The 26,310-nt window shown below is 42.1% G+C and overlaps 2 protein-coding genes across 5 annotated transcripts in view; one reads left to right on the top strand and one right to left on the bottom strand.

Moving 5' to 3' along the window:
• Positions 1-10,409, top strand: part of LOC115108068 (GRAM domain-containing protein 2B-like) — a 34,750-nt gene extending 24,341 nt beyond the window's left edge. For all 4 annotated transcript variants that reach the window (XM_065008936.1, XM_029631999.2, XM_029632000.2 and 1 more), the window contains exons 2-12: positions 1,652-1,786; positions 2,063-2,123; positions 2,251-2,323; positions 2,600-2,703; positions 3,122-3,220; positions 3,489-3,629; positions 3,815-3,899; positions 4,434-4,514; positions 4,743-4,842; positions 7,606-7,713; positions 8,254-10,409. In XM_065008936.1, the coding sequence (XP_064865008.1) occupies positions 1,652-1,786; positions 2,063-2,123; positions 2,251-2,323; positions 2,600-2,703; positions 3,122-3,220; positions 3,489-3,629; positions 3,815-3,899; positions 4,434-4,514; positions 4,743-4,842; positions 7,606-7,713; positions 8,254-8,293 (1,027 nt within the window). In that variant the 3' untranslated portion in view covers positions 8,294-10,409. The remainder of the gene's footprint in view (positions 1-1,651; positions 1,787-2,062; positions 2,124-2,250; positions 2,324-2,599; positions 2,704-3,121; positions 3,221-3,488; positions 3,630-3,814; positions 3,900-4,433; positions 4,515-4,742; positions 4,843-7,605; positions 7,714-8,253) is intronic.
• A 1,718-nt stretch (positions 10,410-12,127) lies between these two features.
• On the bottom strand, positions 12,128-19,610 carry LOC115108067 (lens fiber membrane intrinsic protein-like). Its single transcript, XM_029631998.2, has 5 exons — positions 19,521-19,610; positions 17,963-18,185; positions 15,426-15,566; positions 14,446-14,580; positions 12,128-12,344 (listed from the first exon to the last, which is right to left on the bottom strand). Exons 2-5 carry the CDS (start codon positions 18,138-18,140, stop codon positions 12,277-12,279), a joined length of 522 nt encoding a protein of 173 aa, XP_029487858.1. The 5' UTR covers positions 18,141-18,185; positions 19,521-19,610; the 3' UTR covers positions 12,128-12,276.
• Positions 19,611-26,310: the final 6,700 nt, after the last annotated feature.

Genomic DNA, 26,310 nt, shown 5'->3' with positions numbered 1-26,310 from the left:
TTGGGCTAGTATGTTTTGACATGGGCTTGAATGTTTCATGCCTTCATCTACACCATAGCAGGCTCATCACGTGTGTGTGTGCCTAGAAGGCCAGCATCCCGGAGCCGCCTCTTCACTGTTGACGTTGAGCCCCGTGTTTTGCGGGTACTATTTAATTAAGCTGCCAGTTGTGGACTTGTGAGGCGTCTGTTTCTCAAACTAGACACACTAATGTACTTGTCCTCTTGCTGAGTTGTGCAACGGGGACTCCCACTCTTTCTATTCTGGTTAGAGCCAGTTTACACTGTTCTGTGAAGGGAGTAGAACACAGCGTTGTATGGAATAGCCTTCATTTCTCAGAACAAGAATAGACTGACGAGTTTCAGAACAACATTCTTTGTTTCTGGCCATTCTGAGCCTGTAATCGAACCCACAAATGCTCCAGATACTCAACTAGTCTAAATAAGGCCTGTTTTATTGCTTCTTTAATCAGGACAACAGTTCAGCTGTGCTAACATAATTGCAAAAGCGTCTTCTAATGATCAATAAGCCTTTTAAAATGACAAACTTGGATTAGCTAACACAATGTGCCATTGGAACACAGGAGTGATGGTTGCTGATAATGGGCCTCTGTAAGCCTATGTAGATATTCCATAAAAGATATGCCGTTTCCAGCTACAATAGTCATTTACAACCTTAACAATGTCTACACTGTGTTTCTTATCAATTTGATGTTATTTTAATGGACAGAGAATGTGACTTTCTTTCAAAAACAAGGACATTTCTAAGTGACCCCAAACTTTTAAATGGTAGTGTATATGTGATGAGCCTAAACGTAAGTTAATCGTCAAGAAAGCATGTGGTTTACGATCTGTTTACAGCCTTGTCACAGGATGTGTTGATGCAGTTTTTTACAGTCACCATAAGGCAGATTACTCAAATGGTCAACTTTTCTGTGAATCATAGAGATAAGCCTTTGGCCTCCAACTGTCCATTTTTCATTGATCCTTTATTGCAGTTAACCTAGTCAAGAGTTGAGGAAATGTACTACGTTTACAGCAAGTCCACACAAACTACCATTTACATACTACTCTATTCCACTTATTAGACCAGACCTCTATCTGTTATTTTAACATTTTTATTTCATCTTTATTTAACCAGGTAGGCCAGTTAAGAACAAGTTCTCATTTAGAACTGTGACCTGGCCAAGATAAAGCAAAGCAGTGCGACACAAAAAAACAGAGTTAGACATGGAATAAACAAACATACAGTCAATAACACAATAATTATACATGGTGACAAGTGTCAGCAAGACAAAATAATGGGTTTTCACTCCTTTTGCAATTTTGCTTGTAATCGCAGGGGCTGAAATGTGATGGTGGTTTGACTTTGAGCCAGTGGTGATATTCATATCCTTCTGAATGGTGTGTACTTAAGGCAGCCCTCTGAAAGCATTAGGCTACACGGCGTGTTTGGAAAGCAGTGCTTCATTATTTACGTAATATTCATATTCGGTACGTGGTTCGACATTGGCCGAGTCTATAAATCCAAACATTTTATTTATTGTCTCTATCTCCTCAAACTTCAGTGGCCGTAAGAATGATGGGTGTTTCGGTTTATCAGTTTTTGCCCTGTCAATGAACCCTTCTCGTCCCCTCTTTCTCTCTTCCAGCTACCCGGTGGAGAGTGGGGGACTATTGGTGAAGAAGGAGAGCAAGAAGGTGAAGACCAGGAAAGCCTTCAGTCTGGAGGAGGCCCAACTGGAGCTCCAGCAGAACAGAAACCTCACCAGACAAGCCCCCGTCAGGTAACCACACAGACGTACTGTGCTAGGCTGCATTTACACCAGCAGCCTAATTCAGATATTTTGCCCAATTATTGGAAAAAGGATATCAAATGGGCTGCCTGTGTAAACGCAGCCATATGGATTTCAAGATTTACCATAGATGCTTAAACACACTTATTTTCTCTTTTGTGAATGTGTCACACCTAAGGCTTCTGTGTTTGACTGTTAGTATCTGTCAAGGATTCGCTAAACCCACAGACTTCACGTAACGTCATACTGATGCTTTGTCTTCCAAAGGTCTCAGACGTTCGACGCGGATAGAAGTTTTGAGAAGACTGAAGGCAGTGGTTCACAAAGTGTACGTTCACTCGTTCTGACTTTTTTTTAACCTTGTTTATGAATATTACGTAAATAATGAAGCACTGCTTTCTCAAACCACCGTCACATTTCAGTTTTAGTCATGCTTTTTTTCTTCTGTTCAACAGAGTTTTATAAAGCACAACAAAACATTCCACAAGCTGTTTCCTGACATTCCAGAGAGTGAAGACTTGCTACATGGTAAGTGATGTTTGTAATATTATTGGTGAAATACTCATGTCATGGAAACAGCTATTCATGCTTCTCAGTCAAATCACATACCTGACCTGTGACATATTGTAAGCTAATCGTTAAAACGATAGCATGGTTCGGCGACGCTGCGGCACGTGTTGCCACAAAACTATATCTGGCAGCCTTTTCGGCCATCACCGTCAGACCGACAGCCTGTGCTTGCTGTGTCACCACGCTGCAAGGCCTTAAGTAACTAACATGCTCATGTCCTCCCTTTCTCCCCAGCCTACATCTGTGCCCTGCAGAAGGAGGTGCCCTACCACGGCAGGCTCTATGTCACCGAGCACCACGCGTGCTTCCACTCTTCCGTGCTGCTCAAGGACACCAAGGTAAGCAAACCTGACCCCTTGATTGGCGACTAGGTTTTTCAGTTGAAAACATGGTTTGAACTTGGTCCTACTTGTGAATAGATGGTTTGGCCATCGTAGCTAACGGAGAAATGTATTCCTGTACCTCTGCTTTCTTTCCCAATTATGTGTAAAGTTGAGCACACAGTTTATTAGGTTTGGGCAATACGTGTACGATACATTTTTAGAAAAACGGACAGATTTTTTTATTAATACCTGTTAGGGTCACCCCTGCACCGCGTGGCCTGTAGGGGTATGGTATGGAAACCTGGATACCGCCCAACCCTACAGTTTCTTAATATGCATTTTACTTTGTACATCTACTGACTTGATTATTGTTTGAAAAGCCTTTTTCTTAGTGTAATGTGAAGGTCTGTTGCTCCTCTGTGTGTTTCTGCAGTTGGTTATCCCGGTGACCAGCGTGCACATTGTGAAGAAGCAGAACACCGCCCTGCTGGTGCCCAACGCCCTGTCTATCCGCACCATCGAGGGGGAAAAGGTCAGGGGTCACTTGCTCACATTGACACTGCATAGTCCATCCCTTTAATCAAATGATAAGATCTACACTGGTGGTTGTATTATCAATCTTCAATAGAGGGCAACCGATGAGTTACATAACACCCATTGACCACTGATATATACAATTTTAATCTGTTCAATAACTGGGCTCATTTTAAGGGCAAAGGTTTGCAGCCTTGTACTTTCCAGTTTGACGAAAGGGCATCCGAGCTGAAATGTCTCTCTCTCGCTCCTGTGTGCATTTTTAGTACCTGTTTGTGTCTTTGCGGAACCGAGAGGCATGCTACAAGCTCCTGCGGTCCGTTTGTTCTCGACTGGAGGATGGAAGTGCCAACAGCAGTCCCTTATTCTCTTCTACGGACAATAGCTTTGATCAGGGCAAGCTAGTGGTAAGTTAGAATCACTAGTATTTGTCTTCCTAAAGTTCAATTATTTTTTTTTATCCCTGAGTGAAAATACTGCAGATACGACAACAGCCCTTCATAACCTAACGTTACTGCCTCATATTCTACTGTAGATGTTTTTCCCTCCATTTTGAAGCTGGTTTTAACCCAGTCTTTTTCCATCTCCCCAGAACTCCAGTCAGTCCAGTCTAGACCAGCTGGACGGGTCAGACCCCAAGCTATGCCTTGACTCGCCCCCACCCAACCCACACACAGGTGAGTGAACCTAACTGGAATAGTAGTCTGGAAGAAGATCAGCCTTTAGTCTGGAGGTTCTACTCTGGACTAGTACTTTTTAACTCTGCGTTGTTGGGAAAGGGCTCGTGAAGTAAGCATTTCACTGTAAAGTCTACACAAATCAAATTGTATTTTTATTGGGGGCCGGTTTCCTGGACACAGTAAGCCTAGTCCTAGATTAAAAAATCCCTTTCAAGGGAGAATTTCCTTTTGAGCGTGCTTAATCTTAAGACTTATGTTCAACCTCTCCTGTAGTCCCTAATGTGTAGACTGATACAGCTTTACATGCGAGTGTTCTCTCCTAATGAATGGTGTATTGTCTAGGTTAAAGGGATATGGTGCGTTGTTCTACCTACCCTGAAAGTACCCCCATTGTGTAGACTAACAAAGTTTTAGTCGGCTACGCGTGACCGTTATCTGTTGCCTGTGTACGTGCCTGACCTCCACATGCAAAGTCCAAGGTAATGTTTTTTTAGAGTGACTAATGTGTATGTTATTTCTCCTACTCTTCAGACCTAGTGCCTCAAGGGAGCAGCTCCAGCCATAGGAGCACGCATACGCAGCAGAGTGACGGCTCCTTAGAGAACGTCTCAGGTAAACACACACACAACGTAGGCCTACGCGCCTGGTTGTCTCCTTTTCCCACTCGAACAGAAACACACGTGACCGTACAAAAATAAGCTTTATTACAGCGAGCCACTGACAAGCAAGTCGTTTCACAGTTAGTCATGTGGGAATGCTTGATTTTATTTGGCGATGGAAAATGCATATAAAGCTGCCCATTGCGCCCAACTCCCTGTCGTTCCCTCTCTCCTTGGCCAGGTGGCTCGTGGGTGTGGAGTGTGACGGAGAAAGCCCGCTCCCTTCTCATCCACAGAGAGACCAGCAGCCTCAACACGCTCCTCTTCATCTACCTAATACTGTAAGTGACCTCTAACCTCTCCACACTCATTTACTGAATCCTACTTCCTATCTCTACACTTACTCTGTATTTGCTCAGTTTAACCCCCCCCCCCCCCCCCCCTAAGGTTGATTGTCCATGCCCCCACCAATCTAATTTGCATAATAAAAAGCCCCATCAAAATCTGTCAGTTTAAGCAAGAGATGTCAATTTCTTTTGCATTGGATGCGTCTCAATCCACCGCATCCGCTTATGTCCCACTTCCGCATCTGCAGTGAAAGGTGACAGAGCTAGAACGGTGTTTGTCAGACCATGAGACATCCCAAAAATCGTTCTCACAAAATCGGCTGTAGCGGTTCAAACGTTTATGATGGGATTGTTGTCAGGGCTCTGTGCAGGACAGTAAAGGTCTTCCACACCGATCTCGACAAACCACTTCTGTACGGACATCGTTTTGTGCACGGGGACATTGCCATGATGAAACGGGAAAGGGCCTATGATGAAACAGGAAAGGGCCTTCCCCAAGCTGTAAGCACAGAATCGTCTAGAATATGCTGTAGCGTTAAGATTTCCCTTCACTGGAACTAAGAGGCCTAACCCGAACCATGAAAAACATGCCCAGACCATTATTCCTCCACCAAACTTTACAATTTGCACTATGCAAAGCGGATTCATCACTCCAGAGAATGTGTTTCCACTGCTCCAGAGTCCAATGGCGATGAGCTTTACACCACTCCAGCAACCCTTGGCATTGCTCATGGGGATCTTAGGCTTGTGTGCAGCTGCTCGACCATGGAAACATGAAACATTTCATGAAGCTCCCGACGAACAGCTGATGTTGCTTCCAGAGGCAGTTTGGAACTCTGTAATGAGTTGCAACCAAGGACAGATTATTTTTATGCGTCCAATACTCAACGGTCCCGTTCTGTGAGCTGAGCCAGCCGTTGTTTCTCCTAGACTTTTCAACTTAACAGCACTTACAGTTGACCGGGGGGCAGCTCTAGTAGGACAGAAATTTGACGAACCTACTTGTTGGTAAGGTGGCATCCTATGATGGTGCCATGTTAAAAATCACTGAGCTCTTCAATAAGGCCATTCTACTGCCAATGGTTGGCTATGGAGATTGCATGGCTGTGTGCTTGATTTTTTTTTTATACACCTGTCCACAACGGGTGTGGCTGAAATAGACGGATCTACTAATTTGAAGGGATGTCCACATACTTTTGTGTGTATACAAGGAGACAGTTTAGTGCCAAAAAAGGGTTAAATAGTTTAAAATATATTTTAAAATCCTGATCTTCTATCTGTAAGATATAGATATATGAATGAATGACAGACACTGCAGAACAAACTTCCTTAGAATGTTTTTGGGATTCTGTTCCATTTAGTGATTTGTTATTCAATGCGTTTCTAGGCTTATGCTCTGCAGGTAGACATGAAACAGTATGAGCATTTCATATCAGGGTATTGTTAAAATGTGTTGGAAATGATCAGAAAGTAGTCACACACACATTGAAATCATTTCACCAAGTTTTATATTGACAACCAACAAACGTAAAATTAGCAGCACTATGCATTTTTTGTGTGCATAAACATTAACAATTAAAGATGGCACCATGTGGCCATGAGGTAAAAGTTTCCCCAGTGCAGGTTTAAATAAACACAACCTTTTTTTTTAAAGTAAGCAAATCAAATAAATAAACAAATCAAATTAGCAGCACTCACTTTTGATAAAGGTTGCCGTGCCTCACGACAGCCTCAGAAAGCCAGGCCTCTCAATTTGAAATGGCATCATGTCCTTTGCAATGTAATATGAAAGGGCTGCAGTGAGGTCTTGAGCATATTTGGATGCGGGTGCATAAGCAGCCTGCCTTTTTTTAAGCGCTTGCTGGAGTGTCTGTCACAACTGTAGATGATGAAGGGACCAGTAAGCATCACTGTGTTTACCTGCTGCACGCCCACTCTGTCAACAAGGGGACAGCAAATGTAATGTGTTACATTATAATGATTATTATTCACTTACACACCCACAATCTTCTGTGTTGCATTTGAGTATATGCAATGATCCCATGCGCAATTTACATAAATACAATGAGTATTTATACAGGAGGCTTGTATAGGAGTCTATAGTGTTTCTCCTGTTGGAGCACTTACAACCAAGTCGACGTCTGACTGATTTTAAATGAACCAAATATGTTGGTTGGGTGACTAAACTACAACGTGTTATCATGTGCAATGGGAGAATAGTCTGCAGACACGACGCAAACAACGTGTAGTGTTTTTAGAAGAGTAGGTAACACTGAAAGCTTGTTTACATTATTGATAAGCTAAGCGGCAAGTTGGCTAGACAATGACGACCCCCCCATTCTGAAGACTCCACATCATGCATTGAGATAAAAGTGAACTTACCTTGCATTCGCTATAAAGTAGTGGGTGGTGGTCACGAAGATGACTCAAGATTTGAAGTGTTACCCCCCTTTCGCATCTATATTTATTTTTGCATGCTCTGCAGACAGGGTGACCATCTTCGATTTTAAGTTTCCCTCCGCACTCTTGTAAAATCCAAAATACGACCACACTTCAGATTTGGTTCTCTTAGAAGACATAAAAATCTGCTGAGCGCTGTCACTACCTTCCGCCATGTTTCAAAACAAAACAAAACCCACGTTGCATGCTGCGCCTGCGTCCGACTGTTGCAAACTTTGTTTGATGCGAGACAATATTTACCGTGAGTTTTAATTTAAGCTGCATATGCGGGTGTGACTAAACATTGTTTGTGTTTAGGGTGGTACTACTGCTGCTATCATCCGGGTACATCGGCCTCCGTATCGTGGCTCTGGAGGAGCAGTTGACCTCTCTGGGCGCCCTCCCTGAATTCTCCCTACAGAGCAGGTATGACAACCCCACAACAACCATAATACAACTTCCACATAAACGTTCACAACCGCGGGACAACCAGCAACCATGTCACGTCTCAAGCAAGCCTTGTCCACAATTGCTTAATTTAAACTCATCCTTGATGTATGAACGTAAGCACAACAACCATTTTCATTGCGTGCCAACAGATCCTGATGGGTTTTAGCCCTCTGAATATCTTTGCTCATGGCAGGACAGCTATATTCAGAGGAGTTGGCTAAACCATATACACATCTTGGACCAGGCTTCTGCACGTTGGAAGACATGCCTCATCTGTGTGTGTGTGACTGTTCTATACAGGCGTAACTGAGATATCTGATTATTTTAAGATGTCAGTTACGATATTTTGTGGTTATGCAAATTGCCTCCCTCCCTTTCAGAGTTGTGACTTTCAAATTCCCATAAGAGGTGCAGCTCAGCTGACTCAAAGCCAAATATTTTTGTATCACGTGGGGTGTATTGTGTGTTCAAACCGTTCTTGAAGTATACTCAATGGCCTCCTTTCTCTTTTTTTAGGTACAAAGACACAACCATGATTGGCCAGAGGAGAGATTGACTCATATTTGGAGGACGTGACAATATAGCGCCAACTGGAGCTCTCGTGTTGAAGATATTCTGTCCTATAAGAACTAGGAGCAATTTTGAAAGTGTTCCAGAGTTGGCCCGTCGTCCTCTTGCATATAGGACTTTTGGAGCACCTCCCTGTATGAGTTCAAACACAGACAGGTAAACTCAAAGGGCTATATTTAAGAGAGCTAGACCCAGGCCAGCCACAACTCGCAGCAAGCGGAGCCAAGCCAACACATATGCACACAAATTAGCTGCTGTGTGACTTGGAACCAAAGCCAACTCTCAAACAGAATAAACTGAAGGGAGGCGGTAGTCAACTCCATCTGCTCTCAGATCATATTGACGAAGCGATTTCTCTGATTTCCAAGAGAACTCTGAAACGTGCGTGTGCGCCTCCAATCTGTATTCTCTTCATGAGCATGTGGTCTGTGCAGACTAGTCAAATTGAGTGTAGTCCTACGTTTTGCTGCTTCTTTTAATTTTTTTAACACCTACCGTAAGGTACAAGTGCTATGCAGAACCAAAGATGCACGTCTTTGGCATGAGTACACAGAGATTAATTTTATTCTTTACCTCCTATCTCAGCATTTCATCACGGTGTTAAGTCTATCTGTATTTACTCTTTCACTACTAAGCCATCTGCGGGTACTCTTGAATGATTCTCCTTGTAATCAGCCATAATGATAACAATGAATTATCTTGTCTTCCACGGATCAGCCAGCCGAGCAGCCATTTTGAGCTTATCTCCTGAAGGTCTCTCCTCTCTTTTAAAGATCAGCAGTATTTAGCCTGGCATTCGCATGATTTAAACCAGTTTTAATGATCAATGCTTTTGGAGGCCACTCCCTCCAGTCTCACTGGATGTATGCATCTTCAATGCACAAAAAAAAAGTACGACCAGGTTGAGTGTTGTCGCATTTGTAGCCGTAGAAATGTTCAACTTTTTTTATTTTATTATTACTTTGATCATCAAAGTAGTTTTTGATATACCAATACTATTCTTGTTCAGATTAATATCTGATGACTTCTGTACTGTATAGAATGAACTGATGATGTGTAAAAGCAAAGAATCAAACCTCTGTTCTCAACAGGCCTGTCAATGACTAAACGCTTGTTCCTACCGGTTCGGCTGTTTCAGGGACTGTTCAATGGCTATTTAGATTAAGAAGCGCCATAATGTATTGTATATTATTGCATGTATCTGGAACATCAGATACTTGACTGATATATTATGCACACTTTAATCAAGCGATGTTACGGAGGTCCTATTTCCAACGAAGGAAATAAATGTGGTCGAATTTATTTCAACATGCAAAAACAAATATGCAGGCAAAAAGATGTATTGGCAAACCTGTAGTTTTTTTTTATTTTTTATTGTTATTATTTGTTTTTAAAAATATAGCAAAAAGAATGGCTCGTGAGCGAGCGAGCAAGCGCACTTTAAAAGTTGGGAACCTGTCAATCCAAAGACATCACATTTGACAGATGGTGGGGAAGCAGGTGTTTGTTCTTTAGTATTTTATGGCGCTAAGGACTTTTGTTCTTCTCAGGGGTGGGGGCAACCTGCCACAGTTTCAGGTTCCCTGCTTTTCTTTCGCCATTTACTTTGTCCATTGGAGCGATAATGTTCTCTACTTTTCATTGAGCATCACTTTGTAACTTTGCAATATGTCAGTCTCTGATTTGTTTGAACTTCTCTCGTGACATGGGATGATTGGTCGAAAAACATGAAAGAATATCCATAAAATTGAAACACTTTCTCTATTGACGAGACATTAAATGCGTTGAAGTGACGTCTTATGTCCTAATGATTGGGTAGTTGTAGTCAGGTGTTGGGCTCAACTTCATGCCATAAAGCAGTACTGTCAGTTCCTGTACTTCCCCACCAGGAGACAGCACACTTCTTCAAACGGATACAATGCAAGAATCCCAATGAAGAGTGCAGTATGTGTGGTTTTGCACTATTGAAGTAGTGTAAATTATTGTAATGTCCTTAATTCTATGGTCATGTATTTATTTGCATTCTGTGTAATTCAAAGTATTTGTCTCCGTGAGATTTTGTTTTGGTATTGTTAAACAAATAAATCAAATGTTGCACAGAGTACTTTTTTATAAGAAGTTACATGCATATCATATTCATGGAAGCAACCTTTTCTGGCCTGGAAATGTAGCAAAGTATTTGATGGCTCCTGTGTTCCCTTTCTGTTCATAGTCGCACCACTCCAATATCGCCTTTACACATTACTAAAGCACCACTGAGGTGAGTGAAGTACTTGTGACAAATTATTTTGTTTTGTCATCTATACAATGTTTGTTATAAACTCAGCAAAAAAGAAATGTACTCACTGTCAACTGTGTTCATTTTCAGCAAACTTAATGTGTAAATATTTGTATGAACATAAGATTCAACAACAGACATGTGACTAACAGAAATGGAATAATGTGTCCCTGAACAAAGAGGTGTGCAAAAGTAACTGAGTATCTGGTGTGGCCACCAGCTGCATTAAGTACTGCAGTGCATCTCCTCATGGACTGCACCAGATTGCCAGTTCTTGCTGTGAGATGTTACCCCCGCAGGTGCCTTGGTGGAAGAGTAAGTTCCTGGACATTTCTGGGGGGAATGGCCCTCGCCCTCCAATCCAACAGGTCCCAGATGTGCTCAATGGGATTGTGATCCGGGCTCTTCGCTGGCCATGGCAGAACACTGACATTCATGTCTTGCAGGAAATCACGAGCAGTATAGCTGGTGGCATTGTCATGCCAGGATGAGCCGGCAGGAAGGCGGAGGATGGCTTCCCTGTAACGCACAGCGTTGAGATTGCCTGCAATGACAAGCTCAGTCCGATAATGCTGTGACACACCACCCCAGACCATGACAGACCCTAAACCTCCAAATCGATCACACTCCAGAGTACAGGCCTCTGTGTAACACGCATTCCTTCAACGATAAACGCAAAGCCGACCATCACCCCTGGTGAGACACAAATGTGACTCGTCAGTGAAGAGCACTTTTTGCCAGTCCTGTCTGGTCCAGAGATGGTGGGTTTGTGCCCATAGGTGACGTTGTTGATGTCTGGTGAGGACCTGCCTTTACAACAGGCCCTCAGTCCAGCCTCTCTCAGCCTATTGCGGACAGTCTGAGCAGTGATTGAGGGATTGTGCGTTCCTGGTGTAACTCGGGCAGTTGTTCCCATCCTGTACCTGTCCCGCAGTTGTGATGTTTGGATATACCGATCCTGTGCAGGTGTTACACGTGGTCTGACACTGCGAGGATGATCAGCTGTCCGTCCTGTCTCCCTGTAGCGCTGTCTTAGGCCTCTCACAGTACGGGCAATGCAATTTATTACCCTGGCCACATCTGCAGTTCTCATGCCTCCTTGCAGCATGCCTAAGGCACGTTCACGCAGATAAGCTGGGACCCTGGGCATCTTTCTTTTGGTGTTTTTCAGAGGCAGTAGAAAGACCTCTTGAGTGTCCTAGGTTTTCATAACTGTGACCTTAATTGCCTACTGTCTGTAAGTTGTTGGTGTCTTAACGACCGTTCCACAGGTGCGTGTTCATTAATTGTTTATTGTTCATTGAACAAGCATGGGAAAGTGTTTTTAAACACTTTACAATGAAGATCTGTGAAGTTAATTGTATTTTTTACGAATTATCTTTGAAAGACAGGGACTTGAAAAGGGGACTTTTTTTTTCTTTCTTTCTCTCTCCCCCCCCCCCCTCCCCCTGAGATTACATCGCTTGAAACCATGCCCCGGGCTTATGGATGTGGAAAACAGATCAAAAGATATGTATAAGCAATGAAGTAAAGAGACCAGGCCACAGTCAAATATTCCTATTTATTCTGTTAAGTAGATTTTGCCAAAGGACACCGGTAGTTTCCCTTGTGGTCACATTGCTATCAATGATAACGCTAAAACTAGAGGTTGATCGTTTTTATGTTTTGTGCAAGTAAAAGATGTGCTCCATTTAGCTTTCTTGAATGTTAGGAGGTGGTTCGGAAATGTTCTTCTGGTAGGCACAGAGTTGGAACACACCTGAAATATATCAAGCAACAATGAAATGGATGAGTCACAACATGGAATAGTTTCAAAGAGCCTGTGCTGAGAGGGACTTCTTTTAAAGTCTGAATTTGGACAGCCTGAAGCTAGTTGCAACCCAGCTAACCCATGGGACCTAAACACAATATCTACAGCACTGTCCGTTGGTGGCAGAAGTTGGATCCATCCGAACTACAGAAGATGTACGTTGAAGGATCGTGAGTGTTGCTAATCAATGGATTGTAGCTGATCCTAACCCCACTACAACAGTAACACCAGATTGTACAGTACCAGTCAAACGTTTGGGAACCTACTCATTCAAGTTTTTTTTTTAAATAGAAAAATGTTTTTTTTATTTTTATAATTCTACATAATAGAAGACATCAACTATGAAATGACACACATGGAATCATGTAGTAACCATAAGTGTTAAAACAATTCTTCAAAGTCATCACCCTTTGCCTTGTTGACAGATTTACACACTTGGCATTCTCTCAACCAGCTTGTATATTGTAATGTAGCTGATGTAAAAAAAACAAAAAACATCTTAAACACAGGGATAGTTTGAGATTAAAGTTCGATGAACTCATGGATACCATTTTTCTGGCTGCGTGCAGTTTGAAGGTAGTTTCTGGAGCCACTGTTAACTAGCATTGGCGCAATGACGAAGTCTATAGGAGCACCTACTGGAAGCTACCTTCAACATCCTTCAAACTGCACGCACTCTGGATAAGTAGAAAAAAGTGCTTAACCCCCTAGTCTGTCTGCGGTTCTGAGTAATCCAATTTGCATAATAACAAGGATATCCACATCAAAATCCAGCAGTTTAAGCTAGAGATTTTTTTTTTTTTGCATGGGCTGCGTCATGTTGTTGCATGGGCTGCGTCATGTTGTTTCATGGGCTGCGTCTCAATCCACTGCATCCGCCGACGTCGCCCTCCACATCTGCAGTGAAATGTGGTAGAGCTAGAGCTGTGTTGTCAGACCATGAGACGTCCCGAAAATCGGTCTTCTCACAAACGTCTGGACGGTGTGGCCCACAAACTATTATGACCCCTATATGGAAAGGTGAGACTTTCACGAACATGGGACTCTTCTAAGTTCGTACATCCGATCTGCAACATCTGTCTGTAGCGTCTGAACCATTTGGGCTACACACTAACACATACTTATCGGTTATTTTGCCCTAGGAAGAGGTAGACGGTACCAGATAAAAAAATAAAATGAATGGAAGTATATATGAATATAGTTTTGTTCCTAAAATGGGTAAATGCATGTAAATTACAAAAAAAATCCTGATCTTATATCTCAGATCTAGAACAAACTTCCTTTAAAATGTTTTTGGGGACCATCTGATTATGCATGTACAAAGCTGTTATTCAATGTATTGCTCAGTAGTGTAAAGTTTACTTAAGTTGTTGTTTGGGAGTATTTGTACATTACTTTACCATTTATATTTTTGACAACTTTTACTTCCTGACACCCAAAAGTACTTGTTACATTTTGAATGCTTAGCAGGACATAAGTACGTGAATTGGACCATTTATCAAAAGAACGTCCCTGGTCAACCCTACTGCCTCTGATCTTGCAGACCCACTAAACACATGATTTGTTCGTAAATTATGTCTGAGTGTTGGAGTGTGCCCCTGGTATCCATAAAAAGTTAACAAGAAAATTGTGCAGTTTGGTTAATATAAAGAATGGGATGATTTATACTTTTATTTTTTGCAATTACATTTACTTTTGATACTTAAGTCTATTTAAAACAAATGACTTTTACTCAAGTGGTATTTTACTGGTGATTTTTACATTTACTTGTCATTTTCTGTTAAGGTATCTTTACTTTTACTCAAGTATGACAATTGGGTACTTTTTCCACCACCGGTGTTTCTATGGGCTAATAGCAGTAAATCCAAATAAAATAAACAATTTGATAAGTTAAGGGGTCCTAAAACTCCAAATCAAATAGCTAAATGATTCTTGGTATGACCAACTTAAAACAATTCCATGTTAGCCCCCCACCCCGCTTAAACTCCAGAGGGTTTTTTAATCTCAAACTATCCCTTTAAAGACCAAAGGTTTTATTAGAGGAGTTTACCAGCAACGAACGTTAAGATGATGGCCACCCAACCTAAGATGTAGGACCAGGAGAAGCGCCAATCAATGAAGCGCTTGCCAAAAAAGTTGACAGTCACGCCCGTGTAGATGGCCAGAGCTAACAGAGCAAGAAAACCTGAGGGATGAAAGAAAATGTGGTGGGGCAAAAGAGAGAAACATGTCGATGTGGCCAAGACAGAAGTTTTTTTTAAATAATGTTGTTTGTTCAAGTCTATACAATTCTGCAAAATGTAATTCCTGATTTATTATCTATACAGTGGGGAGAACAAGTATTTGATACACTGCCGATTTTGCAGGTTTTCCTACTTACAAAGCATGTAGAGGTCTGTAAATTTTTATCATAGGTACACTCCAACTGCTGCAGTGTGTGCAAACCTGGTCAAGAACTACAGGAAACGTATGATCTCTGTAATTGCAAATAAAGGTTTCTGTACCAAATATTAAGTTCTGCTTTTCTGATGTATCAAATACTTATGTCATGCAATAAAATGCAAATTAATTACTTAATCATACAATGTGATTTTCTGGATTTTTTGTTTTAGATTCCGTCTCTCACAGTTGAAGTGTACCTATGATAAAAATTACAGACCTCTACATGCTTTGTAAGTAGGAAACCTGCAAAATCGGCAGTGTTATCAAATACTTGTTCTCCCCACTATGTATTTTTTCCTGACTGGTCCGCTATACCATACTTTCTACTTCCATTGTGTAAACTGGTGTATTCTCCTTGAAGGAACTGGACAGATCAAGGCAAACCCCCTGTTGGCCTTCCATGCTTTCTCCTTTCCTGTCTTTTCACATAAGGGCCGGTATCCATAAAGCATCTAAGTAGGTGCTGATCTAGGATCAGGTCCCCCATGTCCATGTAATGTTATTCATTGTGATCTAAAAATCCAAAACAGATCCTATATCAGCACTCCTACTCTGCAACGCTTTATGAATATGGCCCCTGGTGTTTACCTGAGAGGAGCAGAGCGATACCCCCCATCCGGACCCTCCTGCTCTTGGTGCCATTGGCGAAGGCACTCAGGCCCAGCACCACGCCAGCGAAGCAGCTCAGTACGGCCAGCAGCATGAAGGCCCTCGTCGCATCCCAGAAGGCTGTGCAGAGAGGACAGCGTCATATACAGTGCATTCGGAAAGTATTCAGACCCCTTGACATTCCACATTTTGTTACATTACAGCCTTATTCTAAAATAGATGTAATTATTTTCCTCATCCATCTACACACCCCATAAGCAAAAACAGGTTTATATTTTAAGCAAAAAAAAAAATATATATATATATACCTTATTTACATAAGTATTCAGACCCTTTGCTATGAGACTTGAAATTGAGCTCCGGTGCATCCTGTTTTCATTGATCATCCTTGAGACGTTTCTACAACTTGGGAGTCCACCTGTGGTAAATTCGTTTGATTGTACATGATTTGGAAAGGCACACCTGTTTATATAAGGTCCCACAGTTGACAGTGCATGTCAGAGCAAAAACCAAGCCACGAGGTCTAAGGAATTGTCTGTAGAGCTCCGAGACAGGATTGTCGACGCACAGATCTAGGGTAGGGTACAAAAACATTTCTGCAGCATTGAAGGTACCCAAGAACATAGTGGCCCCCACCATTCTTAAATGGAAGAAGTTTGGAACCACCGTGACTCTTCGTAGAGCTGGCCGCCTGGCCAAACTGAGCAATCGGGGGAGAAGGACTTGGTCATGGAGGTGAGCAAGAACCCGATGGTCACTGACAGAACCTTCCAGAAGGACAACCATCTCTGTAACACTCCACCAATCAGGCCTTTTATAGTAGAATGGCCAGACAGAAGCCACTCCTCAGTAAAAGGCACATGACAGCCCGCTTGGAGTTTGCCAATAGGCACCTAAAGGACTCTGACCATGAGAAACAAGATTCTCTGGTCTGATGAAACCGTCTGGAGGAAACCTGGCACCATCCCTACGGTGAAGCATGGTGGTGGCAGCATCCTGCTGTGGGGATGTTTTTCAGTGGCAGGGAGACTAGTCAGGATTGAGGGAAATATAAACAGAGCAAAATACAGAGAGATCCTTGATGAAAACCTGCTCCAGAGCACTAAGGACCCCAGACTGGAGCGAAGGTTCACCTTCCAACAGGACAACAACCCCTAAGCACGCAGCCAAGACAATGCAGGAGTGGCTTTGGGACAAGTCTCAATGTCCTTGAGTTGCCCAGCCAGAGCCCGGACTTGAACCCGATCGAACATCTCTGGAGAAACCTGAAAATAGCCGTGCAGCGACGCTCCCCATCCAACCTGACAGAGCTTGAAAGGACCTGCAGAGAAGAATGGGAGAAACTCCTCAAATACAGGTGTGCCAAGCTTGTAGCGTCATACCCAAGAAGCCTCGAGGCTGTAATCGCTGCTAAAGGTGCTTCAACAAAGTACTGAGTAAAGGGTCTGATTATTGTAAATGTGATATTTCACTTTTTTTAATATATTCGCAAATTTCTAAACCTATTTTTGCTTTGTCATTATGGGGTATTGTGTGTAGACTGAGGGGGAAAACTATTTAATACATTTTATAATAAGGCTGTAAAGTAACAAAATGTGTAAAAAGCCAAGGGGTCTGAATACTTTAGTATATTAGCATTGGTAAGAAATCTCCTTCGTAGCTATCAAAAGTGTTTTATTTATAGGTTGGTATGTAGGCCAACATGTGTATTGTAGTTATGTGTGATTCAAAAAATCCAAATAGTTAGCAGTTTCATGTAACTATAATTATGTGTGATTCATAAAATCCAAATAGTTAGCAGTTTTATGTAACTATAATTATGTGTGATTCATAAAATCCAAATAGTTAGCGGTTTTATGTAACTATAATTTGACTCACCTTACAGTATCTCTATAGGCTATTCATAATCATTATCGTTCAGGGTCAGTTTTAGTGGTTAGGCCAAAAACAGACTCTTGATCACAAGTTGAGGTTAAAGGGGTAGTTCACCAAAAATACAAAATGACTTGTAAGGTTCCTTACCTTGAAAGTAGTTTATGGGCCAAGAAAAATAATGTATATTTAAGCAATAAGGCCTGAGGAGATGTGGTATATGGCCAATATACCACGGCAAAGGACTGTTCATATGCACGAAGCAACGCGGAGTCCCTGGACACGGCACTTAGCCGTGGTATATTGGCAATATACCACAAATTCCCGAGGTGCCTTATTGCTATTATAAACTGGTTTCCAACATAATTAGAGCAGTAAAAATAAATGTTTCGTCATACCCGTGGTATGCGGTCTCATATTCCACGGCTGTCAACCAATCAGCATTCAGGGCTCAAAACCACCCAGCTTATAAGTAACCATAGCCACTATCTGCCTTAGCCACATTAGCATTGATTCTCAGTGCTTTTTTGTTGTCAATGGACCCCAGGTAGCATGCTCTTATTTGCACACCAAAATTCCCTCAAAGTAAGAAAAATTCATAGTGGATCCTAAATTATTAGTTAAAGGTAGATTGTACTACTCACCCACAGTGATGGTGTGGGCATGGCACTTGTGATTGATGCAAAACCTCCAGAGGCCCTGGTTGGCCGAGGCGCCTGAGTAGCGGTACTGCATCCAGAAGTCGGTTGCCGTGGAGACTATGAGGAGCACGAGGGCGGCCACACCACAGAGTGTGCCCCCTCCTGCTAAAGTGTACAGCATCAAGGAGAAGCCTGGGATAGCACAGTCCTCCTAAATGCACCGCAACTGTTTTGAGGTAAAAATGAAAAATAAATGAAGATTTGAAAGAGTTCATCACTATGTATCACTCTAACCAATACAAGCTTGAACAAAGTCATCTCGAAGTGGAGGATAACATTTGTTACTTTTAAAAAGTGTACGATGTGTTGAGTTTTTACCACCTGTTTGTCGAAACAGATCAGAAGGAAAGAACCACGCTTCGAACTTATGGCATACATTGGATAGAAGACTGGGTGAGGAAGTAACAACAACAAAAATGCCGGGGGGGGGCACGGGTGGACATGTGTTGGGGTGAACATTACAACGGTGGCATTGCAAACAGCCTTGCGCTCAATTTTATGAAATGCATCTTTACTTGGGTCTTATCTGACATCCTTTCATAGGCGAAAGCAGTTTAGTCTAATCTGTGATTAGGCTTGAAGGAAGCACTGAAGGAAGGATGCATTTTTGAAGTTCAAGCAGGGCCTTCATTTGGAAGTCAACCCTAACACCTTTAGGCTTCAGAGCGGACACATCAAGTTTTAATGGCATGTGGTTGTGACACCTACCCAAATATAAGCACACTAACAACAACTGCACTTCTAGTCACCATGCAAAGCTTTTTGCAAAAAAGATTGCTCAAGTTAACTCTATTTCCAATCCATTAAAATGTCATTTAAACATTATTGAATGCATATTTCCACCTATCTGATCAAGAGCCACCAAGAACAAAAGCAAAAACCTGCACATTTTGCCAAACCAAACAAAGCACTTAACCAAAATGACTGCATGTCAATGAGAGTGCTGAACAGGCTGATTTCAAACCATTGTTTCCAACTAATTCTCCCAGCGCATCACAACTAATCTTCTAATGCTGAGCAATAGATCTGTCAGCATGTTGCTCTGTGACCAGCGTGATGGGGTACCAATACCCTTTCCAAACTACTGAGCCGAACCAAACCATCCACCATATGCTGCTTGGAACCCTGCTGGAAGGGCAATGCGAAAAGATCTGGTGTGAAGAAATATCCAAGCCCTTCGGGGCAGCACGATGGTGAAGAAATATCCCAGCCCTTCGGGGCAGCACGATGGTGAAGGGTACAATATTCCATAGTTGCCATTTCAATTCCTGCAGCAGCCTCAATGCATCCGAAGACCAAAAGCTAAATCAAATGTTAACTGGCCCATTTATACTCTTTATTATATTTGTTCTTTTGATTGAAATAACTGAAATAACAGACCAAATATAGAAAGTGAGTTTTCTCCAAAGAGCAGTTCCCTCATATTCTTGTTGCTATAATGTGTTTTTGTATATAGTCCATTTATATCCATGTAAAAAAAAAAAGGAAAGTTTGCAGATACCTGTTGGTTGCTGTCTCTGTGCTGGGTGGTTTGCTGTCTGCGTGAGTCTATCCTTTTTAAACCCTCTACCCATGGCCCCCATTGTCTGCCTGTACAATAGAGGGAATGATCGAGTGCAACGTGAATGATGGTAATCCCTCTCTCTCTCTCGTTCACTCCCTCTCCATCCCTCTATCGCGCACCGTTACCCCGTTGCCTCCACTCTCTCCCGCTAAGCTGTACACTTGCTTGCTCTCTCCATCTGCATTTCTTACACCTTCACTCATGGCCTCTTCCTCCTTACCTATTCTGCCTTCCTCTTAGAGAGTGGCTGGGTTGCCCTGGCAGGCAGCCCTCGGCGTCACGGGACTCTTTTGTGGATAGAGGGCCACAACACCACCCGGATTCAGCCATGCCAGGGCTGGGTTCACCATGTCCTTACCGCCATAGTGGGTAGTGGGTACCATCCAGGGTCAGCATGTCATGCTGTACAGTACATGGTCACTCACTGGTCCAGGGTCCAGCCCTATAGTAACACTGATTGATAGTTTCATATGGAATACTTTAACCTGGTGTGTTATAACAGGGCTGGATTGAACACTTGGAACAACTAGAAGCTCTTTGGGACCGGATTTGGCTAACCCTGCACTAGTCAGTGGTAACCCTCTGGTCACTAGGGTAGGTCTTGGAGGGCTCAACTGCCCCAACAGACAATGCAGAGAATATCCCAGTTAGAATATGAATTGGGTTTATGCCTGCCATGGTCCATCACCTGCAGTTCTGCAGTAATGCTAGGATGCAGAGCAGCTCAGAGTATTGCAGATCTAAATGTAATGCATAAAATGGACTATATCATGTGGAGTAGAGAGTTGCGTACACCTTGTATTTCTATCTGCAGTGTTCTGAACATCAAGCCAAATTGAGTAAAACCGGGATTAAATCCGCTCACTGGTAACAGGCAATGTGGCTTTTGTTAACTGTGAACGCGATCTCCGCGAATGCGGGAACATTGCCTTTAATGCCTTTAAGACCGCAGTGACTGCGGTTGTATTGAATCCTGGCCTAATCATTGAACTGAGGAACACTTTTGTAGAGGGTACCATATTTCTACATGGAGCATGGCTAATAATATAGTATATTCTAAGAGTGAGATCAGAACATGCTGTCCATCCAGGGGCGCTGCATTGCTGGCTATTTTGAATATATAGTTTATTTATTTATTTGGCTTTTTAACAGCTTCTACCCCCAAGCCATAAAACTCTTGAACAGTTAAACAAATGGCTACCCGTACTATTTGCATTGTCCCCAACCCACCCCCCATTTTTACGCTGCTGCTACTCTGTTTATTATCCATACATAGTCACTTTACCTCCACTTACATGTACATATCACCGCGACTAACCCGTGACCCCCTGCACATTGACTGCACCGGAACCTCCTGTATATAGCCTCGCTACTGTTATTATATTGTTGCTCCATACGTTTTTCCCCCCTTGACTGCATTGTTGTTTAAGGGCTTGTAAGTAAGCATTTCACTGTAATACTACCTGTTGTATTCGGCGCATGTGACAAATAAAAATTGGTTTTGATTTAGTGGACTCAATGTGCAACCTATTCTGGTCCCACGTTGAAGCTCAAAGGGCTCTGAGAGGAGGCTGTTAACACAGAGGATGAAGAGGCATCATATAAAGTCTTAATCCATTAAATACAATGATTACAAAATCAAAATATGTTTATCTACATCAAATATTCCCATTCAACACCATCAAACGCCTTTTTTGCATGGAGAGAGAGAGAGCAATACTTGGAGAAGTTGTCCTGCATAGGCTACTGTAGGTTGACCAGTCGTCTATGTTTGTCGATACAAAATCTTTGTAGTATGAACCCAGACTCGGACGGGTTAATGATAATACCCACTACCTTAGACAGTCTACTAGAACGTACTTTAGCCAGCACCTTTTCATCAGAGGGGAGGAGGGAAATTGGGTATAGTTGCCTGGAGCCAGAGGTTCTGTCCTGGTCTTGTGAATTTAAAGCAATAATGACTATGTGCATCGAGGGAGGAAGTGTTGAAGACATGTTGGAGTCTTTGAACACCTCTAGTAAGATCTCCTGTAACTCAATGGGTTGTTCTAGAATTGCTTTGTCCTTTTCTGATAAATGAAGTCGTTTTTAAGTTTGTCAAAAAGCGTTCCAGCTTTTGCTTGTCGAGCTTCCCTTGAGAGGAATATGAGCTTCCGTAGAACGACCAAAATTCCTTATTAATTTCTGTTGTGTACTGAAGCACCTTTTTGGATTTTAATTGCTGCTATGAGGTTTCTACAACTATGCTGTTTCAATCTATACTGAACAAAAATATGAATGCAACATTAAACAATTTCAATGATTTTACTGAGTCACAGATCATTTAAGGAAATCAGTCAATTTAAATAAATTCATTAGGCCCTAATCTACGGATTTCACATAACTGGGAATACAGATATGCATCTGTTGGTAACATGTACTTTTGTATATATATAGTGTATGTGGATACTTCAAATGAATTGATTTGGCTTTTTAAGCCACACCCATTGCTGACAGGTATGTAAAATTGAGCACATATCCATGCAATCTCCATAGACAAACATTGGCAGTAGAATGGCCTTACTGAAGAGCTCAGTGACAATGTGGCACCATCATAGGATGCCGCCTTTCCAACAAGTCAGTTTGTCAAATTTCTGCCCTGCTAGAGCTGCCCAGGTCAACGGTAAGTGCTGGTATAAAGTGACAACATCTAGGGGGCAACAACGGTTCAGCCTCAAAAACGGGACCGCTGAGTGCTGAAGCGTGTAAAAATCGTCTGTCTTCAGTTGCAACACTCACTACCGAGTTACAAACGGCCTCTGGAAGCAACGCCAACACAAGAACTGTTCGTCGGGTGCTTCATGAAATGGGTTTCCAAGGCCGAACAGCCGCACACAAGCCTAAGATCACAATGCGCAATGCCAATCGTCGGCTGGAGTGGTGTAAAGCTCGCCGCCATTGGACTCTGCAGCAGTGGAAACATGTTCTCTGGAGTGATGAATCACGCTTTACCATCTGGCAGTCCGACGGACGAATCTGGGTTTGGCGGATGCCAGGAGAATGCTACCTGCCCGAATGCATAGTGCCAACTGTAAAATTTGGTGGAGGAGGAATAATGGTCTGGGGCTGTTTTTTCATGGTTCGGGCTAGGCCCCTTAGTTCCAATGAAGGGAAATCTGAATGCTACAGCATACAATGACATTCTAGACGATTCTGTGCTTCCAACTTTGTGGTAACAGTTTTTGGGGAGGCCCTTTCCTGTCTCAGCATGACAATGTCCCCGTGCACAAAGCGAAGTACATACAGAAATGGTTTGTTGAGATCGGTGTGGAAGTACTCGACAGGCCTGCACAGAGCCCTGACCGCAACCCCATCGAACGCCGTTGGTATGAATTGGAACGCCGACTGCGAGCCAGGCCTAATTGCCCAACATCAGTGCTTGACCTCACTGATGCTCTAGTGGCTGAATTGAAGCAAGTCCCCGCAGCAATGTTCCAACATCTAGTAGAAAGCCTTCCCAGAAGAGTGGAGGCTGTTATAGCAGTAAAGGGGGTACCAACTCCATATCAATGCCCATAATTTGAGATGTTTGACAATCAGGTGTCCACATACTTTTGGTCATGTAGTGTACCTTTAAAAAAAGTAGGGGCGTGGATCGGAAAACCAGTCAGTATTTGGTGTGACTACCATTTGCCTCATGCAGCGCGACACATCTCCTTAGCATAAAGTTGATCCGAATGTTCATTGTGGCCTGTGGAATGTTGTCCCAATCCTCTTCAATAGCGGGAACTGGAACATGCTGCCGTACACGTCGATCCAGAGCATCCCAAACCGGCTCAATGGGTGACGACTGGTGTGTATGCAGGCCATGGAAGAACTGGGACATTTTTCACTTCCTGGAATTGTGTACAGATCCCTGTGACGTGGGGCCATGCATTATCTTGCTGAAACATGAGGTGCATGTGTGTAATGACCCTACTTTTTAAATCAGCTTCTTGACACGCCACACCTGTCAGGTGGATCGATTATCTTGGCAAAGGAGAAATGCTCACTAACAGGGATGTAAACAAATGTGTGCACAACATTTGAGAGAAATAAGCTTTTTGTGAGTATGGACAATATCAGGGATCTTTTATTTCAGCTCATGAAACATGGAACCAACAGTTTACATGTTGTGTTTATATTTTTGTTCAGTGTATATGCACTGTGGCTTGACCATCTGCTCCTCTCAACTGTGTATGTGATGTGTGCTATTGGGGGCTGAGAAATTAGCAGAATATACATTTCTGTTTCTCACTGTAATGGACAGTACATTTGTATTGATATGTGAAACACGTGTGTGTGTGAGATGAGTCAGTCTATTCATGATGACATGAAGATCAGTGGAACTAAGGTGGATGAGTCACTCAAACTGTCACGAGGGCTCATGGTTTCTGTTGATACAAGACTCTGCAACATGCACTTTTTTCTAACTTTCTGCTAAACAAGCAAGCTTTGTCATCAGTCACTAATCAGCAGCTTGAGCTGGAGTCCATTGCCCCGTTTATACCTGATCCTAACATGTGTCCTGGGCCCGTATCCACAAATAATCTCAGAGTAGGAGTGCTGCTCTAGGATCAGTTTAGCCTTTTGGATCATATGAACAGTTCCTAGATCAGCACTCCTTATGAGACGCTTTGTGGATACGGGCCCAGATCTCATCCACATTCGGATTGTGCCTTCATTTTTAGACTGGTACATGGAGAATAACTGATTATGAGCAGTAGTCGGAATGTGTTATATCTACATATCTTACAATTGTAAACATATGTGGATTATCCAAACATTTCAATCGTCCCTCAAATCATTGACAGGTGGCACCATTGAACTAAGGCATCAATATAATTTAGGGGGAAATGGAGGTGTTTGATGCATGGGAATTATAATAAGGGCAGGCTAATAAACATTAAGACATTGGCCTAATGATAACAGGTGCATTTGCCGTTGGTAAGGAGCAGCATATAACCTCACGTTTATTTTATTTTGTTTATTTTTTAATAATCGTATTCCAGTACATCTCTCCTTTTCTGACAGGTTTATTCCCGCTACTAGACAACAAATATTACCATTCATCCATTAAATAGTCAAGTATGCTCGAATGTAAATAGACAGTAGCCTATTTAAAATAGTTGACAGTATGGGTAGACTACAGTATTGCTGAGCACTACATCATAGCCTATACCAAGGCAGGAGATTGTGTTTCTATCTATTGATAAACAAAATATTGAACAACAATTCGTCTTTTCATAGAAGTGTGGGATGCAGCATTTAGGCCTTTTTAAATTGTTTGAAAGCAGTGGTGTAAAGTACTTAAGTAGTACTTTAAAGTAGGTTTTACTTAAGTCGTTTTTTGGGGTATCTTTACTGTCTTTTACCTTTACTTCACTACATTCCTAAAGAAATTTATGCCAGCAAAGGTGAGCAATTTATTCAGCAATAATCATGGCAATGTAATAAATCAGGGGCGCAATTTTCAAATAAAGCAATTTAGTTCCCCCCAGTTTAATCACTGGAATGTGCTGAAAAAAATGATGTACCCTATACTCCCATACATTTTCCCTGACACCCAAAAGAACTCGTTACATTTTGAAGAGAGAACATCCCTGTTTATCCCTTCTGTGTGCACCTGATCTGGCAGACTCACTAAACACAAATGCTTTGTTTGTAAATTATGTCTGAGTGTTGGGAGTGTGCCCCTGGCTATCCATCAATAAAAATAAAGAAAGTTTTAAATTGTGATGTCTGGTTTGCTTATTATAAGGAATTTGAAATTATTTACACTTTTACTTTTGATACTTAGTACATTTTAGCAATTCCAATTACTTTTTATTCTTAAGTATTTTTAAAACGATATACTTTTAGACTTTTACTCAAGTACTATTTTACAGGGTGACTTTTACTTAAGTCATTTTCTATAAAGGTAAACTTTACTTTTACTCAAGTATGACAATCTAGTACTTTTTCCACCACTGTTCATGAGGTAGTCACCTGGAATGCATTTCAATTAACAGCTGTGCCTTGTTAAAAGTTCATTTGTGAAAAGTCTTTATTTCTTAGCGCGTTTGAGACAATCGGTTGTGTTGTGACAAGGTAGGTACACAGAAGATAGCCCTATTTGATAAGACCAAGTCCATATTATGGCAAGAACAGCTAAAATAAGGAAAAATAAATAACTTTAAGATATGGTCAGTCAATTCGGGAAAATTTCAAGAACTTTTAAAGTTTCTTCAAGTGCAGTCACAAAAACCATCAAGCGCAATGATGAAACTGGCTCTCATGAGGACTGCCACATGAATGGAATACCCAGAGTTACCTCTGCTACAGAGGATAAGTGAATTCGTTACCAGCCTAAGAAATTGGCAATTAATTGCACTTCAGATTGCAGCCCAAATAAATGCTTCACAGAGTTCAAGTAACAGACATCTCAACATCAACTGTTCAGAGGAGATTGCGTGAATCAGGCCTTCATAGTCGAATTGCTGCAAAGAAACCATTACTAAAGGACACCAATAAGAGACTTGCTTGGGCCAAGAAACACGAGCAATGGACATTAGACCAACTGTGGAAATCTGTCCTTGGTCTGATGAGTCCAAATTTTAGATTTTTGGTTCTGTGTCTTTGTGAGACAGTTTAGATGAACGGATCTCCGCATGTGTGGTTCCCACCGTGAAGCATGGACGAGGAGGTGTGATGGTGTGGGGGTGCTTTG

This window comes from Oncorhynchus nerka, linkage group LG24 (genome assembly GCF_034236695.1).
Source record: "Oncorhynchus nerka isolate Pitt River linkage group LG24, Oner_Uvic_2.0, whole genome shotgun sequence".
Classification (NCBI taxonomy): Eukaryota; Metazoa; Chordata; class Actinopteri; order Salmoniformes; family Salmonidae; genus Oncorhynchus; species Oncorhynchus nerka.
This window is presented reverse-complemented; position numbering and strand designations above follow the sequence as displayed.